Below are 18,125 nucleotides of genomic sequence, written 5' to 3'. Positions count from 1 at the left end.
ATTGTAAGGCTACAAGGGAGCGACAAGAGACTTCCAAGCACATGCACTTAGGGGCCGACATTGATACACCAACTCATTGCTAGTATATGCCCCATGATTTAATTGCTATAGATCAATCTGGCAATATTTACCTATCTATGCAGGCGCTTACGCTTACGCCTTTGCTTTCCATGTTAAAACCCCTTTACCTGCGAATTATGCCGTGACCACACTACAGATGATAACTAATATTTCCATTAACACACTTCACACATCTTCTACTGTACTAGACCAGTAGTATCTGGCCCGTCTACAAATTGAAAGACGGGGTTATAGACAGATCTCGCCAGGAGATATCCTAGCAGACCACCGGGGCCCAGATCTTTAATACCGCCTCTCAGATTAACCATCCTAATAATCCCTTCGCCATGCAATCTGTACTCCATTAAGTTTCCTGATAGAAACTAGCATGCAGATCACTGTTAGTTGCATTACTCTTATGTATGTAATAGGAGTGAAAATACTTGCCTCTTCCGTTGTTAATACCAAAGCCAAAGCGATGGTATAGTCGCTGATGTTTCTTCCATCAGAGACCGAAAGCGCATCGCGAAGGATCTTGATGCATTCACTCTTATATCTCAGCAGCGACACTCTATACGAATCATCGTCGGGATGTAAAACTAGTAAACTTCGACAGGCCGCCATCAAAAGGCCAGCTTGGAGGCCTCGCTCTGTAAGCGACCATGGCACAAACTGCGATCGGACATTTTGGAGAAGGAGCTGTTCGGTCTCAGTGTGGATACAGTCTGTATACCCGTTGTCTACAACGTAGGTGATGTCTGCAAGATTTAGTGCTCTAACTTAGATGCATATATATAGATGCTAATAAGCCACGGAAACACTTACAATGATCAATCAAGCCATTCTCGTAATCAGAAACCGCTATAGCAGTGCTTTGAAAGGGATTCCTCCGATTGGATGTTACATAAGTTTGCGGATTGGGCATCCATATTTCTATCTCAGTTGGTCGAACCTCCGCCTCGTGCTTGGGTTCGCGTGCCACTGATGGCTGAAATTCTCCGGTTTTTGGTACCGACTGGGTGTCAAGATCTGCTTGTGACCAGCGATCGTTAGCCTTGCTCGATCCAGTCTCTGGCCGATATTGCCGAATCTCTAGGCGGGCACGTCGACTCTCTTGCTTGCGACCATGAGTGTTTTTGGCCACGTGTGAGCGTATAACAGTGAGTGCATCCGACTTGGTGGCGTCGCTGGGGTTTGTCAAATTGAGAAACCGTATGCTTGGCTGCCTCTCTTTGCCTTTAGAGCTTCTTGGCTCCATGTTGTGCGCGGTCACTGCATGTGGAGAGTTTGCTATGGCTAAGGAGCGCTTGTAGATGGAAGAAGATATGTACAACTGCCGGTTTTGAAGAGTTCCGTTCGGCATTGCCCCCGAACCAGCCAGACTTTATGGCCTCCGAAGGGCTGCTTATTCTCAACAGAGCGACACTAAGACGCCTCTCCTGAAGTGTCAAACGCCGCGTGGATGGTTAGTTCCTGTTCGGCATGGCGTTCCGGGAATCGGCTCAAACTTCGCACCGTGATTTACAACACAACCTGATCCGTGATACCTGTTGCGGTATAACTGATGACCCCCATCAATCATCGAGATGCAAAGCCTGAATTCTGCTACCCTTGCGAGCGAGAGCCGTTTAATTTGTGGAGCATCAACGAAACAAACAACTCTCCGAGGTCCGCAAATTCTCCTGATTGAGCGGTCCAATATGCGGTTACTAACGCTATTTCCAAAAGTGGGCAACGCTCTGGCCCGACGTGCATGCACACCTCCATGAAGAGTTGGTTGATGGGGGAACACTTCTCCGTATATCGACTCAACGACTGGTTTGTCGACTCAACGACTGGTTTATGTTCAACCACAACCTCTGCGGGGCTAACGATAGACATGAAGCCAACAGTACGAAACGCGCTTTCGCTAGCGAGGCTGAATCTTTATACTATATGTTTATACTATACGATTGTGTTCGCTGCTACACTTCTTGGCCATTCTCGGGCAAGATGCGATTAGCGTTAGTTGTCAACTGTATGCACAACACAATAAGAGCAACAGCTGCAACGCCACATGACAGTAAGATTGGTCATCATGCTTAATGTTCAGTCTCAGTCAGAAAGTACTGCCTAAACAAGAAAAATGTCACATTTAACCTAATTCGTGTCTTTCTCTTTGGAATCAATCCTACTGATTTTGAAAGGAGGCCAAATTGGTCCACTAGCAGGCATCGGCCGTGTGGGTACCATCGATCAAAGGGCTGCATTGCCCAGTAGCTAAATCTGCCGCTGGGCTACTCTTTTCTCCTTTCCGTTAGCCGTCGAGATTAGGCATCACAACTAATAATAGCGCTCAGCTCAGGGGCGACTTTTTATCACTGAGAGCCTTTGGGACTGATACTCTATGTTGTAGTATTCTTCATGTAATCCGCAGATAGGTAAGCGGAAGTAGCCGGCGTTGCTTTCTTCAAATAAGATAGGTCACATACAAACATACGAGTACGCTCTGTTCCATATGTGATCAAGCTTCATAGCCAAAACTGAGCCTCAGCGAATGCCGTTGAGAAAAATTCCATGGCATACTAGACCCAGCTCGGTTGCACATACCCTTGTAACTCGCTACCCTTGGAGGCAACTAAATCCGTTAGTCGGGTCTGCTTTTGGGACAAGGATGCTCCTTGATACTCTTGAAAGAAAAGTGTATATAGTCTCCTTCCTCTCATTAAATTAAAGGAGCTTCTCAACAGAGAGAATACATGCAGCCTGGATTCCACCATGCAGTATGTGGTCGATCGTTCGTAAAAAAATAGGCTGTCACTCTCGATTAAGTTTGATCATGGAAATCCATGAACCTTGATGGCACTTCAACCTTTTGAAGATTTTGACTCACGACAGATGATCATGAACCATGTGCCAGTTTCTATCAAAAAGGCGTCGTAACGAATATCTGATGGAGAGGTTTGCAGTTTCCATCATCATATCATATCAAAATCGCTCATTAAATTTATTTTATAAGCTACAATTAAGCTTAATGCCATCATCGCTAAGGGTCCTCTGCTAGAGAGTATAGTACACGTACTGCAGTGCCCTCCTTGAATTGCCATGCGCCATAAGTACCCAAGACGAGGAGATTCTTCTAGAATCTATGGGGAAGCAAAGCTGGGTCTAAATTATGGTTTGTGGATTGGAGCTAGAACATTTCTCGTATTGCCCAATCTACATAAAGAGTACTGTAATTACAGGAGCATAATTAGTGATCCATGTGTCCTTGGAATTAAGAAGAGTAGCCCTACGTTCACCGTAGAATGTTCCTATCTTCACAGTAGAAGCCTGTGTCCGTATTAGAATTGATGCGCACACACTGCCACTCCCATCAATCCACACCCAGTTACAGTACGACGTTCTGGTGCGCCACGTAGATACTTTACAACATCACACAAAACTATAATATCGTTATTCATTTCATCCTTACCCTTCAGCATCATGATATTCAATATTATCAGACTCCGTCTTCAGTGAGGATTCCCTCGATCCGCCACTATCGTCAGAGCTATCTCACGGCGCCAGCTTTGATGAGATTGGCGCCGCCTCAAGGACCGGCCCCGAGACCGAGGCCGAGGCCGAGGAAGTGCTTGAAGTCATTCCGGCTACCCAATCTAGCGCTGACGAATCGGATGAAATGGCTGGAAATGTTTTTTAAAGAAAAAAAAAAAGGAATCGGCGCCGATTGGTAGTATATATGGTAATGTTGTAATGTGAAGTTTTGTTTCATTGTCTCCTTTCTCAGTGTGCTCCACCATAATGTAGTGTGGTGATGGTAATTGCAAGTAATGGGGTAAACGTAACTTGTGATGTGTAGTATTGCGGTGAAGATAGATATTAAGGTGAAAATAGAATTACTCATTGAGAATAGCCGTCACGAATTCTGCCATGCGGCAGGAAAATGGTCAATTAGATAATCATAGCACATACTTAACGTTTTACGTCTTTGTCCCTTTGATTGGCTTAGTCGTGTTGGTAATGCCAGTGTCCAACATGCTGGAGAACGAGTCATCATTCATAATAGTAGCGATATTCTCTCTCGGCCAATGTGACTAAAGCTGTTTATATCGTTACCACTAGATAGAGGCCCTCAAGTGTGACAAGAAGCATCATCAGCCAGCACAAGAGCCAAAATGAACGTAAACGATGTGACTGGTGTTGGACTTTCGATAAATGTTCAGGTAATTTAAATGACAGGCATTACAATCGGGTGAATAGAGGCATCTAGAAGGGATATACTTGAATCCATCCTCGGTCGGCATGTTGTAACCAGCGGGCCATTTTGACTGCTATGTGTTTGCGACTGGTCAACTAACAAGTTATTTCATTCTACCAGATAGTGATACAGCCGCCGAAATTAGTCAACGTAAACTCGATATATGTTATTTTTCTTTTTATACGTATGTATATGGCCTGCACAATGACTTATGTCATTCATTGCATGTTACCAAATCGGAACTGCCCGATTATCAGCATGTTGCGGGGGGTCAAAGAGACCGACGGACCGACCATGCAATTGAGGGGATAGCACCGGAAATAAGACCCTCCTCTTAACCTTTGGCTAATATTTAGCTGCCGCGACTCCGTGCTCCGAACCCCAAGACGATTTTGACTGAGAGCATCGACCACGGCTGAGACTTCAACCGATGATGTTGGACCAGCTTCAATATTGTCCTATTTTAGTCCATTAGATGCATTAGATGACGAATTGGCGAGACACATGACTATAATTCAAGTTCAAAATGGTTACTGAGGTTGAAAGAATACCCGAAAGGATCGATGCCGGGCGTTCCATTTGGCATAGTTGATGCGGGGGTTGCGTCTGAAGGCTTCCAAGTTGACAGGCCATTCTACCTGCATTGATTTCAGCTAATAGCAATGCGGTAAAACTCGGCCACCATGTCCAAAGGCCTATCTAAAAATGAAACCCCAAGTTTCGTAGATACGACTTCGAAGCCCCTCACCGGCAGTTACCATCATTTCTCAGATTGAAAAAACACGTCACACAGATGTGATAATGTGCTTACATCTTGATGATGAATAGCTATTATCCCCGCACTTGCTACAGGCAGAACACAGCATTGGAGATCTGATATCATGAGGGGGCTGTGTTTCTCCCCACAGTCTGTGCGTTGCAAGAATCCGGGGTGCATGAACTGTGGCTCTGATTAGTTCGAAAGCTGGAGCAAAAACCAAATAAGCGGGGAGAGTTTTCGAACAATTGGATATTCCGCCTGCAATTGTTCTAGCCATTCATAATTGTCCAATGACAGGAGGTGGGCAGAATCCTTGGTTCAGTAGGTGGCACACCTGCCGGGCATAGAACTCAGTCAACTCAGCCTGTATCGTTACCTAATTCTCAAGCATGAGCTACGATAACGTCTGTAGACTTTTCGATGAAATGAATATCTGAAAAAGAATTCTTCACAATTGGGGAGCAACAGAGTATTGCTGTCTGGAATGCCTCCAAAAGACATCAAGTAGATAACTCTTAGCCATGGTGAAAGCATGAACGTCTCAACAGCGCTCACTGCCTGTACATCACCCCCGCAATCTTGGCCATGCAAGCCAGAAAGTTACATTCCCATCTTTCTTATGCGCACCTATTGGAAATGGTGGCAAGAATTCACGGATAAATGGAATGCTTGTCACTACAACTTGATTACGCTTATGGACCCCAAGGCTAGAATTACACTTGGCGATCCTGCCCTGGTTGTGAGGGGTTGGATACGACATATCGTTCGTCTCGTGCCATGAAGCAGAGTCTAAGGGAGATTTTTCGGTTTTACGAATAATTGGCCATCAGAATCACGGGTGTGTGGCCTTCGGACGTATATTTAAGGGCACATCCCATTCCACTGTGTTCTGGCTGTCCACAGAACAGTGTTACATTCTCTCGAGTCTCATCAACCAAGTCTTTCAATAAAGGGCCTGTGAAGATGTCAACACAGTATTCGGGGTATGGGAGTTCGCTGCCCGATGAGTTCGATATCATCGTGGCAGGAGGTGGAAGTTGTGGATGTGTAGTTGCGGGCCGGTGAGTCTTCCGCTCATTGAACGTGACACAAGTTATATGGACTAACAAGATTAGATTGGCAAACTTAGACCACAATCTCAAAGTTTTGCTGATTGAGGCTGGCGAGAGCAATCTGAACAATCCTTGGGTCTTCCGACCTGGCATTTACCCACGGAACATGAAATTGGACTCCAAGACTGCCTCTTTTTATGAGTCCCGTCCGTCTAAATGGCTGGCTGGTCGAAAGGCTGTTGTACCTTGCGCCCACGTCCTCGGTGGTGGCTCGTCAATCAACTTCATGATGTACACTCGTGCCTCAGCATCTGACTATGACGATTTCCAAGCCAAAGGTTGGACAACTCAAGAGTTACTGCCTCTCATGAGGAAGCATGAGACGTATCAAAGAGCTAGCCAGAATCGGGATATACACGGCTTCGAAGGCCCCATCAAAGTGTCTTTTGGCAATTACACATATCCGATTAAAGACGACTTTCTTCGGGCTGCAGAGTCACAGGGAATCCCTGTGGTTGACGATCTCCAGGATTTAGTCACGGGTCATGGTGCTGAGCACTGGTTGAAGTGGATTAATCGGGACACAGGACGACGAAGCGACAGTGCGCACGCTTACATCCATGCTACTCGAGCGGCACACTCCAACCTATATCTAGCTTGCAGTACAAAGGTCGACAAAGTCATAATCGAGAATGGGCGGGCCGTCGGCGTGCAGACAGTTCCCACCAAACATCTGGGCTCGGGCCAGCCTCCAACCCGCGTATTCCGAGCGCGCAAGCAGATCGTCGTATCGGGCGGGACGCTCTCGTCCCCACTAATTCTCCAAAGATCGGGTATTGGTGACCCAGCAAAGTTGAAACAGGCCGGTGTCAACTGTTTGGTCAATCTTCCTGGAGTTGGACTCAACTTCCAAGACCATTACTTGACCTTTTCAGTGTTCAGGGCCAAGCCAGATGTCGAGACGTTTGACGACTTCGTTCGGGGCGACCCTGAAGTGCAAAAGCGTAAGTGAATGAACTACACGGAAACCTTGCCCAAGTATCTGATTACACGTACTAATGTTACTCTGATGTAGGCGTCTTCGATGAATGGCATCTCAAGGGAACTGGCCCTCTTGCAACCAATGGCATCGATGCAGGGGTTAAGATTCGCCCTACAGAGCAAGAATTAAAAGAGTTCGAGAGCTGGCCAACTCCCCACTTCAAAGACGGCTGGAAGAGTTATTTTAAAGACAAGCCAGATAAGCCAGTGATGCACTACAGTGTCATATCCGGCTGGTTTGGTGACCACATGTTGATGTGAGGTTCACAATGCCCAATTACTTGGCTTCATTCTGACAAGTTTAATAGGCCTCCCGGGAAATTCTTCACCATGTTCCATTTCTTGGAATATCCTTTTTCGAGAGGCAGCACTCATATCAAGAGCGCTGACCCATACGACAGCCCAGACTTCGACTGTGGCTTCATGAACGATGAGCGGGACATGGTACCAATGGTGTGGGGTTACATTAAATCCAGGGAGACGGCACGGAGAATGGATGCATATGCGGGAGAGGTGGAGACCATGGTTCGTTGCATCTTCCTTGTAATAATGTGTGGCTTTGATGACTTATCTCTCATGTGTAGCACCCCTTCTTTGAGTATGACTCCCCAGCAAGAGCTCATGATATGGATCTAGCCACGACCAAGGCCTACGCCCTTCCGGGTAACCTATCAGCTGGAATCACCCATGGCAGCTGGTCTTCTTATCTCCCTGAAGCTGACACTAAAGCCGGCGTTAATATTCTGTCTTCTAACAAAGTCAATACGCGCCAAGAGCTGAAGTATAACAGCAATGATATCAAGGCGATTGAAGAATGGGTCAAGCGCCACGTGGAGAGTACTTGGCACAGCTTGGGAACATGCTCCATGGCTCCCAAAGAGGGTAACAGTATCGTAAAGCACGGAGTCTTGGATGAGCGTCTGAATGTCCACGGCGTTAAAGGACTCAAGGTTGCCGATCTGAGTATCTGCCCCGACAATGTGGGCTGCAACACGTGAGTAACCCTCTCTGGCTAGTTGCCATTTTCCCGTCTCGGAGCTAACTGTGATATTAGATACTCCACGGCTCTCCTGATTGGAGAAAAAGCCGCGATGCTCGTAGCTGAAGATCTCGGCTATTCTGGAGAGGCATTGGAGATGAAGGTTCCCACGTATCATGCACCCGGTGAACTGGCATTGCAGTATCGTCTCTAAACAAGATTGTTCTCACCCTGTCATTTTATGTTCGATTTGATCACACACTGTCATTATGAGTTATTGAGCGCTTGAATGTGATTCTTCAATGTAACTACCCTGTATCGCTCTTTTTTATTTAAGTCGACCTTTGTCTTTTTGTAGTTTAATCTTAGGGTCCAAATTGTCGATATGCAATATTCAAGAGCAAGTAATACTATTATTGATGATATAATTGTGAATCTACCAAGCACTGATGTAGATTGAGGAGGTATTCGAACCACGGAACCTGATGCTTTGCATAGACAGTGCTGATAGTTAATTCTTACCTACTCAATGCAACTGATACAAGCACACAATCTTTCATCTTCAAAAACCGCAAAGGCGTATAGTTTAACCAATTATTCAATTTCGTGGGTAGCATCTATCATGCGATATCATAGTCGTTGCAGACCTGTCTCTCATCTTCAGTTGTAACGTCGTTCTCCCACTTCTTCAACAGTGATACGGGTGGATTCCATAGCGCCCGTTTAGTTATATGAGTTTCCCATAATGTCTATGGCCCTACTGTAAATAACTCGAGCTGCCTAAAACTCTCCAGATGATGTACTTCAAATGGAAGCTCTGATATCTACTCTATTTAATATATTGGCAGATTGTGACACGGCTGGTATCACGCCGCGCAACTGACTGTAGCTCAGGTATCGATGACTCCCCCACATAAGCCATTTGATTCGATTCATTGTAGCATCTCCGTGCCTCCATCTGTGCCGCGGTCGGCGCCTACCAGCTTCGCCTGGTCGCAACCAATAGCATGAAGTTGCCGTCTTATCCGAAATTACGGAGTAAAGGCACCGCCACGTGCAGGAACAGAGAGCCTGCCCTGCTCCGATATTAGACAAGCCCTATCACGAAAGCGGAAGCTCTAGCTGAAGGAGCTGACAAAATTGGCTAGACTCTAAACACTCTGAGAGAAGCCAGCGAGTATTACAGCCGAGTGTTGGCAAGAAGCATTGCTTTCAATACTGCGTACATTGGAGGTTTATTTGGAAAGAGGGTCTTGAAGGGTCTTGAAGGGTCTCGAGCAAACAGGGATCGTTTGACCCTCTTACTAAGGAAGAGGAACAAAAAAAAACCCCCCAAAATTAAGTAAAAAGACCCTGTCTTTTTCTCACGAAAGTAAACAACTTCCAGCAGGCAGCTCGTCTAAATGTGCCATGAGGTCAATTAAAGATGCAGATGCATTTATTGGAACTGGTTCCTGCATATTGACATGCGTGTGATGGGTGACGTTCTCTAACCGCTTTCGTTACTCTCAACCTTCCGCATTGGACGTTAAATCATCATGACCCTGGCAGTGTTAGAGCATAACGTTGCATCAATATCCTACTAATCGCAGTGAGATATGCCATTTACAGTCCACATCATCAGGACTGCCGGTGGGTTTGTCGAGCTAATCCCTATCGCAGTCGCCGCCGTGATTGTACAGCACAAAGATAGTGCGGAATGTTTCAGTCGTCCAACCAACTGCCCATTCATGTAACCATGTCAGACCTCGAGCTGGAGCCGCCTGGGTGGGTTATGTCAATTAGCATAGCACCTACCATAATCTTCTGGCACGATGCTACCTGTGTAAGCCTGAGTCTAGCTGCCTCATTGGTCCTGTTGCAAAGACTATGGCCTTGACTTGAAACATCTCGACGGTTGCCTATCTAACTGATATAAAGACTTCGATCTGCTCTCGTCTTCCCCAATCCATCATCACGACAAGCCAATCCAGAGCTGTCTCCGGTCCTTCCTAGTCATTCCTTACTTTTACATTCATTAAACACTTTGACAAACGAGTCAACATGCCTTCTCTTTCTTTCACTGCTGCCCTCGGGCTTTTGTCTCTTCTCCCTGCTGCGCAGGCTGGCTGGAATCAAAACAGCAACGACAACATCGTCGTCTACTGGGGTCAGAATTCCGGCAGTGTTGGCCAGAACAGGCTCTCATACTACTGCCAGAACGCCCCCGATGTCGACGTCATCAACATTTCCTTCATGGTTGGCATCACCAACCTCAACCTCAACCTCGCCAATGTTGGCAACAACTGTACCTCTTTCCCTCAGGCTCCCAACCTGCTCAACTGCCCCCAGGTTGCGGCCGACATCGTCGAGTGCCAGCAGACCTATGGAAAGACCATCATGATGAGTCTGTTCGGCTCCACTTACTCTGAGAGTGGCTTCAGCTCCTCGTCCGCTGCCGTGTCGGCTGCCCAGGAGATCTGGGCCATGTACGGCCCTGTCCAGAGCGGCAACAGCACTCCCCGACCTTTCGGTACCGCCGTCGTTGACGGTTTCGACTTCGATCTTGAGGATCCTATCGAGAACAACATGGAGCCCTTCGCCGCTGAGCTGAAGAGCTTGATGGATGCCGCCACCTCCAAGAAGTTCTGGCTCTCTGCTGCCCCACAGTGCCCCTACCCCGATGTCTCGGACGAGTCTTTCCTTGATGGCCAGGTCGCCTTGTAAGTATAATCCTATCCCCCAGCACGATAACCCAACTCATTCTGATTTGTATTACAGTGACTGGGTTAATGTCCAATTCTACAACAACGGATGTGGTGTCTCTCACTACCCTACCGACTTCAACTGGGCTACTTGGGACAACTGGGCCAAGACTGTCAGCGCCAACAAGAACGCCAAGGTTCTCATCGGTACTCCCGCCAACGTCGGTGGTGCCAACGCTGGATCCTTCCCTACCGACTCTCAGCTGTCTGGAGCTATCAGCCTTGCCAAGGGCACTTCTAGCTTCGGTGGTGTCATGCTGTGGGATATGGCTCAGCTCTTCACCAACACTGGATACCTGGCCAAGATCGTTGCTGACCTGGGCGGCTCGGCTTCTACTCCTCCCCCTCCTCCTCCTTCTACCACCCTGGCAACTGTCACCCGAACTTCCACTGCCGCCAGCGGACCTACCTCCTCTGCTCCCGCCGGTGGCTCTGTTCCCCAATGGGGTCAGTGCGGTGGTGACGGATACACTGGTCCTACCCAGTGCCAGGCTCCCTTCAAGTGTGTCGTTGAGTCGGAGTGGTGGTCTTCTTGCCAGTAAAGGGCTATCCAGACCATAAGTCCGGATATAGAGCGGATGGCGCTTGTCATTCATTCACTATAAGGCATGCATTCCTTTTTGGCTTCTGAGTAAGCCTCTTCGCTTCATTTTTGTATATATTTTCTTCATTCCGGTATATATATTTGGATTGGAAGTTGTATCTAAGTCTCATTATGTTTATGACTCCAGCATGTACATTCATGGCCACCAAAATCTAGACAATACATAGGTTTTGCAAAATTGTTCTCAAGCTTTTCTGTAACGTGATTACCGCTGATTGACATCGATGTGCCATTCATCATGGGAGTGACTACCTCTTAGCACCCTGGGTCAGATATCCAACAAGTACGTATCCGATTGAAGACGACGAAAATATTAGAGATTAAAGGGGTATTCTACTAAGCTATAATAGTATATACTAGAGAAATATAGCTTCAGTAGCAGGCGCTAGAAGAAGTTAGCAATTATAGCAGAAAGGTAGTACCTCAGGAACCTGGTATACACACACGTAATGATCGACTAAGACATCATTTCACTAGTGAACTCACTCGTAATTGTCGGCGTAAACTCTTGGTCAAACGAGGGCACGGTCGTTGTGAATCCTAAGATGTTCAGGTAATGGTTAAATTCGTCATCAGTAAAACTTTGGTTCCATACTCTTGGGCTGGAACCGGATTCAACATATAACTGTGCGAGCTTATGGAGTAGTTGAAATAGTACTTGGCGACGCCTGGCTGACTTTGAAGAGAACTCCAGAGGTTGCAGCGATGTGACGAAGTCACCAAGACGGGCGAGATCAACAGGATTAGAAGCCTCGATGCATTGACGAAAGAGGACAATGAAGGGCACGAATGGCATGTTCAAAATGATACTTCAACTATAAACGGCACGTCATTATGAGTCTAGAAGAGAGCGACTTACCGATTGATGTATCTTGCCGCAGAGGTAAGTTCATTAGTGCAGGCCTGTAGTGCTGCTATAGCATGTTGATGGGCATCCATTGCTTTGCTCGCAGCCTCGAAGCAGTCCGGGGAAATACAAGAGTCAGGCGTAAGAACGGCTCTGTGGATAAGTGTGAGCACCGAGAGAAGTTCAACTTGCTCAGCGGCAAGGTGTGCTTTGAGCAATACATCCGCGCAATGAGAACTGATGGTATTATCAAACCCCTTAAAGTAGTTAGCAAATCGTTCATAGCTAACACGGTTGACTTCAAGGTTTCTTACATCAATCAACATCTGGAGTTCGCCAGACAGAGTTTTGACGCTATGCAGACGGTCTGAATATGATCGTGACAGACCAAATGAGCTGTATAGCTCGTCGTAGACCCTCCCTTGAATATTGGCAGATTTATTCCACCTCATGTCCAAAGATTCGCATGCTAACGACACGTTGTACTCTTGAATATTGGATGATCGCCCAAGCCGAAGCGACAAGCTTTTGTCTATTCGATATATAGTGAAGAAAAGCCGCTGCTTAGCTTTTTTGATGTCTTCTCCGTCAGTTTCAAGAAATGAATCCTGATGAAAACCTAGCGTCTGGCATAGGTGTGAAGCTGAAGACGAGAATGTCCAGGCGAGAACGTCTTTACAGAGTTCAATTGCATGCAGTGACTGTCCAACAGATTAGCTCCTGTATCCCATCTCGAGTCTCTAATTGATGTGTAGATGTGAAATTTATCCCATATGCAGACACTTACACCCATAGCTAGCGCTGCGATGACTTCCATCGAGGCAGGCAATAGAAATGGAAGGCGAGAGAACGCGTCTTGAAAATTTTCGCAGCATTGTCTGCTGTACCCATGAAATTTGGTCTGCTTGGATAAAATTGCGTATTCCGCATAAAGCCAATAAAAAGTACCGTTGGTGAGAATAAACTCGACTTCAGTATACCCATTGACGGAAAAGTAAACTTTTTGGCAGATTTCAACAAGTCTTTCAAGAGGTAAAATATGCGACAACCATGTTACAATGTAGTTTGAATGATTTTCTGCTAACTAATGAGTTCTTGGAAGAAAATAAGCCGAGAGCAAATGTGAATCATCGTACCTTTTGCCCATTTGAGCATGAACACGGCAGCATCCAGTGGTGGCAAGCTCTTCGCCTTGCTACAAGTAGACGTTGGATGTGGCTGATCTGAGAATGAGATTTGGTGAACCACAATTTCATCGTTTTTGTGACGCAATAGATCTCGCAGGCATGCTAGAAGGTCATCTCTCTCAAGATCCGAATCGAGTGTAGTCTGCGCTGCTATGCTATCCACGAATCGTTTAGCTTCAAGTGAATGAGCCGTGAATGATGACCCTCCTGTAAATGGGCAAGGGGATTTTCGTCCGGTTTCTACTGTTTCTTGGATCAGGGGGCTATCCGAATCTGCTCTGTGATGAGACTGATGCTCTCGCAGATCAGAGCTACGTTCTTGCAGCAGCTTTTTGATCTCGTCAATGCCTTCAGATATCTCATCGAATTTTCTCTCACTTGATAGGGGGAAAACATTTGAGGCCGTGTTAGAATCATTCTTAATATCTCTCGGGCTGAGTTCTGATAACTCACTACTTGGCTGATATGATAATCCTCTGGCCCGCTTCTTTTGCTCTTGACACAACGGTCGTGTGTGTGCAGCGAATTTTTGCGTTGTCACAGCTAGAGCATGGGGATCCTCTATCGCATGCAACCTGGGATTAAGTGAATCAGTATTACCGATCAGTTTCCCGGTAGGCTGCATTTAGATTTGCATACCTTTCGGCTCCGGCACTGGTCGCACTGATTTATACAAGTCAGCATCTTTGATTGGAGCGCTTTGTGAACCTTGATCACTTACAGATCGCCGAGGAATTGCGGGCTGTTTTCGTGACCGCGCTGCCGCACACCCGCGGGTTTCCATGCCTGAGATAATATGGACTCTTTTTTTACGCGATAATTTTGCGGTAAGAAACTGATGTGGTTGTCGCGACTTGAGACTTGGGAAAGGAGAGGAAGAAAGATTAAGTCTGGTCCGGAGATGCGCGGGTTTCCGGGCCCCACGTTGTATTAGCCTTGCCGGCCAATCACGATTCTCTACGAAGCTAAGGCTTTATGGGTTCGTCATACTACGGAGAGTTTGTGTTATAAATCAATGGATAGCAGCAGGATGTTTATATGATCAGCAATATGAGTACTCGCTTATAAATATCACGAATTTCTTGCATTGGATTGATATTCAAGTAAGTTAACTACACAGTTAAACAACACCTCCGGAAAACCATTTCTCATGCTCCCAAGTTGTCATGGCGTGGAATATCTTGATCACTGGCGCAGCCGGATATATGCATGTTTTTTAACCCACAACAATCCTGCCTTATGTAGTTGACTAACAAAACCTTAGTGGAGGGTCTCTTGTTGTTGGACTTCTCCCTAGTGAGAGTGTCAAGGTTAGACCAGAAAATATCCATGTTCTCGTTCGTTCAGAGGAACAAGTGGGACACTTCACTTCGCTGGGTGTAAATGCCGTACAGTCTTCTTTGCTAGATGAGGACAAGATAACCGGGATTGTGCTTGAGAAAAATGGTAAAGCGCCCTAACACATCCAACTGGTGGCCTTTGTTTAACATTATACCCCCTAGTCGATATCATTATTCATTGTGCAAGTTCACTGGATCCTAATCTGGCATACCCTTTGATCTCGGCTTTACATAAGAGACGCCAAACCACCGGGAAAGACACATATTTTATTCACGTGAGAGAATACCCCTACCTTAAGTGTTAAAGCCATTATGAAGATGACAAATTCTCATTGAGCTCAGACGGCTGGAATGGGCGCCTTTAGTAAAGAAACAGGCTGGCCTCATGGCCCAGTAAAGGACACTGATCCTGTTTTCGAACTTGAGAAAAAAGTGCCAGAACATGATGCATTCCCCGTGACGAGGGTAAGAAGACACATCTACTTTAGGGTTACATTCACGCCATTCTAACCAGCATGTTAGGTGAGCGTCGCAATAACCGAATTCGCTCAGAAATTAGGCGTAACATCCTTCATTGTATTCCCGCCACTTGTTTGTGAGTTCTATGAGCCTAGCAAGTCAGTTACAATGGACTTTGTTGACAGTTCATACCGGAATTGGCAGATGGTCGAGGTACCGGCCCGTACAAGAAACTGTCCGTTCAGGTGCCTGGCCTCATTCGTGCGTTCATTGCGCAGAAGATGGTATATAAATTCGACTACGAAGGCGTAAGAAGTGAACCAACAACGATCAAAATACTTCATACTAACAACCCGTAGCGGTGGCCGGCAGCGCATATATCTGATGTAGTGGATTACTATCTTCTGCTCATCGACCTCATTATCCAAGGAAAGCCTCCCCAGAGTGGCGAAAAGGGGTATTACTTCGCGGCGACTCATTATTTAAGCTGGTGGGAAATATCAGAAGGCCTGTCTAAGTCTCTTCATGCCCGCGGTCTAGTGAAAGAACCGGTGCCGGCTGTTTGGCCAAGCGTAGAAGTTGCTGAAAAGACTCTCGGATTTCCGTCGCCATATGTGCAGGTCGCGTTCAGTTCAAGGTCAGTGGAATTTTCTAGCTGAAGAAGCGGTAAGATCTAACAGGATAGTAGTCCACAGGGTATTGCAGACAAGAAATACGCCATTGGTTGGGAACCAAAGTGGAATGCTCCCGACTTTTTTAATATCATTGATGACGAGGTCCAGAGCGTGATTGATCTTGATATAGCTCGAGCTTCCATTGCAGATTTCTTCGCAAAGGACAATGTCAAGGGTTCGAAGGAATAGAAAAGGGTCGTATAGAACTTGTGTATCTGCTAGAATCTAGACCAATTCAGAGTGTCGGCAAACCCCGGCTTAACAATTCATCACTCAAGTTCGAAATTCTCAAGAGGGTTCGGAAACATGACTGCCATGGATTTCTGTGCTGCAGTTAGAGACTCTCATCCATATTAGGAAAGCGCGCGCTCACTAGAAAAGATCTCGACAAAAGAATAAGCTTATTTCCGTGCTCTTTGATAAGCCTCTAATACATGATGCCTTGCGCCTTCAAAGACATCATGAGGTTAAAACTTTGCGGCTTATTATTCTGAAGACTTCACGCATTTCTTGTATACAACAGGCGGAATTCCGCAGGGGGCAGAGTTGATGGCATCCTGCTTACAGGACACCGGCAGATTTACTTCCTGACCCGCCAAGCCTGGCTAGCAATTAATACTGATACATCGTTTCGGCTTAGTTGTTATGGGTGTCGATTAAAATTGATAACGAGGGCTTTGTATCATATTCACTCTTGCGAACGAAAGCCAACCTTGTTGTGTGGCTTCTAAGACGGTTGTACGATACACGCGTACATGTCTTCGTGAAAACCCTACTTCATTTGGGTGTGGATAATGCGCATGCCGGAGCTGCTGACACTAAATCGCCAACCTCACCACACCAATAAGGCTTCTGCCAAGAGAAGCTCCATGAACCCTGCCATCTGTCTCTTATAAGTAGCGATCTCAGCCACTGGATTGGAAGCCAACTCAAGTTTCCAACACATCACCAGATCTTCACAAAATGCTATCCCAAGTGCTACGCTTTACTTTCCCGGCTGGGTCCACCATATCATCGGCAGCATTCCTGAAGCTCCGCCAACAAATTGCTACAGCGGGTGCAGCATCCCAATACTATGGCTACACTACGCCAACCAGAGTCTTGAGTCTACCTAGAAAGCGCCATGAGGTTTGTTGGGTCATTCGTAAGTATTGCTCTTATCTTATTAAACACCTGTGTATAAAGACTTAATTCTGATGGGTGAGGGACTAGATTGGCCTAACGAGCGACAAGACCGAAGCGCTGTGGCCGAAGGATTAATTAGCACTGGTATTACAGATGCAACATCTTTGGAGTTCGAATTCACTGAAGCTCAATTGGAGCATTTGACCAAGGCGCTCGACGCTCCAATTTGCGAGTTTGTATGTGGCTATTACCTTGCCCTGTCTTGTCATTTCATACATTCTCATGTTTTATTTTCCGCTTCATTCTTATTTGTATTTTGTATTTCATGCTCCGCTCTGGAGAACCTTGCTTATGAAGTGCGTATTAGGCTTGTATCCGACTGAGAGATGACGCCCCATTAGAAGACGAGGCTCTACAGAAATCAATGCATAAAACGTATTCCGACACTTACCAAATTCCAGGATTTACAGGTGGCTATTGGGCATACGCTCTTAACTCCAACGAAACCGCGGGAGTACCTTGCAGTAGCCCTGCTCCGGAAACAATTCCCAAGTCCCACCGAAGACTCGGAGTGTATTATCTCGGATGGGAAAGCATCGAGGTAGCAAAATCCGGGTGCATGATTACCAAATTCGTGTAGTTGCTGACTGGATCCAGTTGCACGAAGATGGGTCCCAAACGGAAGCCTTTTCCGAGGAGATTGACAAACTGCAGCCATATTTTGGACCAGGATCAGGTGCTTTTTACACGATGCTTCGCCAACATAAATAACGCGCTGCGCAAGCATAGCAGAGATAAGACATATGAGTTGGAGGTGTAGGTCTTGTGGCATTTAACGGGTGGTTGCCTAACAAAGGCTTGCAAGGCATTTCTGAAGGCTGTCCTTGGTTCGAATATCCGCCCTCTTTCACAAATCTACAAGTAGATGAAGGGAGAATTGCGTTGATAAGATTCATTTTAGCTTCTTTGTTCGTGATAGGCTGCGATTTAATGGCCCAAAAACGGACATCAAT

At 46.4% G+C, this 18,125-nt stretch overlaps 6 protein-coding genes across 6 annotated transcripts; 4 read left to right on the top strand and 2 right to left on the bottom strand.

Annotated features, from left to right (window-relative positions):
• Nucleotides 1-257: 257 nt before the first annotated feature.
• V8C40DRAFT_287760 (uncharacterized protein) lies at nucleotides 258-1,318 on the bottom strand (the record flags this gene model as incomplete). The annotated part of the gene is made up of 3 exons (XM_083222775.1): nucleotides 258-443; nucleotides 526-818; nucleotides 886-1,318. The coding sequence occupies 3 exons, from the start codon at nucleotides 1,316-1,318 to the stop codon at nucleotides 258-260; spliced, it is 912 nt and encodes a 303-aa protein (XP_083073359.1).
• Nucleotides 1,319-6,023: 4,705 nt separating this feature from the next.
• On the top strand, nucleotides 6,024-8,502 carry V8C40DRAFT_287758 (GMC oxidoreductase-domain-containing protein; the record flags this gene model as incomplete). The annotated part of the gene is made up of 6 exons (XM_083222774.1): nucleotides 6,024-6,121; nucleotides 6,176-7,116; nucleotides 7,188-7,410; nucleotides 7,462-7,678; nucleotides 7,738-8,147; nucleotides 8,208-8,502. 6 exons carry the CDS (start codon nucleotides 6,024-6,026, stop codon nucleotides 8,344-8,346), a joined length of 2,028 nt encoding a protein of 675 aa, XP_083073358.1. The 3' UTR covers nucleotides 8,347-8,502.
• Nucleotides 8,503-10,015: 1,513 nt separating this feature from the next.
• V8C40DRAFT_228345 (chitinase chi18-17) lies at nucleotides 10,016-11,441 on the top strand. The gene is made up of 2 exons (XM_083212301.1): nucleotides 10,016-10,834; nucleotides 10,893-11,441. The coding sequence occupies exons 1-2, from the start codon at nucleotides 10,176-10,178 to the stop codon at nucleotides 11,416-11,418; spliced, it is 1,185 nt and encodes a 394-aa protein (XP_083073357.1). The 5' UTR covers nucleotides 10,016-10,175; the 3' UTR covers nucleotides 11,419-11,441.
• A 151-nt stretch (nucleotides 11,442-11,592) lies between these two features.
• On the bottom strand, nucleotides 11,593-14,375 carry V8C40DRAFT_228354 (uncharacterized protein). The gene is made up of 9 exons (XM_083212302.1): nucleotides 14,236-14,375; nucleotides 14,154-14,177; nucleotides 13,968-14,089; nucleotides 13,464-13,891; nucleotides 13,115-13,404; nucleotides 12,642-13,028; nucleotides 12,340-12,584; nucleotides 11,925-12,289; nucleotides 11,593-11,865 (listed from the first exon to the last, which is right to left on the bottom strand). Exons 1-8 carry the CDS (start codon nucleotides 14,296-14,298, stop codon nucleotides 11,938-11,940), a joined length of 1,911 nt encoding a protein of 636 aa, XP_083073356.1. The 5' UTR covers nucleotides 14,299-14,375; the 3' UTR covers nucleotides 11,593-11,865; nucleotides 11,925-11,937.
• Nucleotides 14,376-15,205: 830 nt separating this feature from the next.
• On the top strand, nucleotides 15,206-16,176 carry V8C40DRAFT_266221 (uncharacterized protein; the record flags this gene model as incomplete). Its single annotated transcript, XM_083219732.1, has 5 exons — nucleotides 15,206-15,319; nucleotides 15,377-15,449; nucleotides 15,518-15,621; nucleotides 15,673-15,950; nucleotides 16,002-16,176. The coding sequence occupies 5 exons, from the start codon at nucleotides 15,206-15,208 to the stop codon at nucleotides 16,174-16,176; spliced, it is 744 nt and encodes a 247-aa protein (XP_083073355.1).
• A 774-nt stretch (nucleotides 16,177-16,950) lies between these two features.
• V8C40DRAFT_266220 (uncharacterized protein) lies at nucleotides 16,951-17,883 on the top strand (the record flags this gene model as incomplete). The annotated part of the gene is made up of 4 exons (XM_083219731.1): nucleotides 16,951-17,131; nucleotides 17,200-17,348; nucleotides 17,480-17,713; nucleotides 17,770-17,883. 4 exons carry the CDS (start codon nucleotides 16,951-16,953, stop codon nucleotides 17,881-17,883), a joined length of 678 nt encoding a protein of 225 aa, XP_083073354.1.
• Nucleotides 17,884-18,125: the final 242 nt, after the last annotated feature.

The sequence above is a fragment of the Trichoderma camerunense genome (assembly GCF_050948025.1).
Source record: "Trichoderma camerunense strain CBS 138272 chromosome Unknown V8C40scaffold_9, whole genome shotgun sequence".
NCBI lineage: Eukaryota > Fungi > Ascomycota > Sordariomycetes > Hypocreales > Hypocreaceae > Trichoderma > Trichoderma camerunense.
Note: the sequence above shows the minus strand (reverse complement) of the source record. Positions and strands in the feature narration are given on the sequence as shown.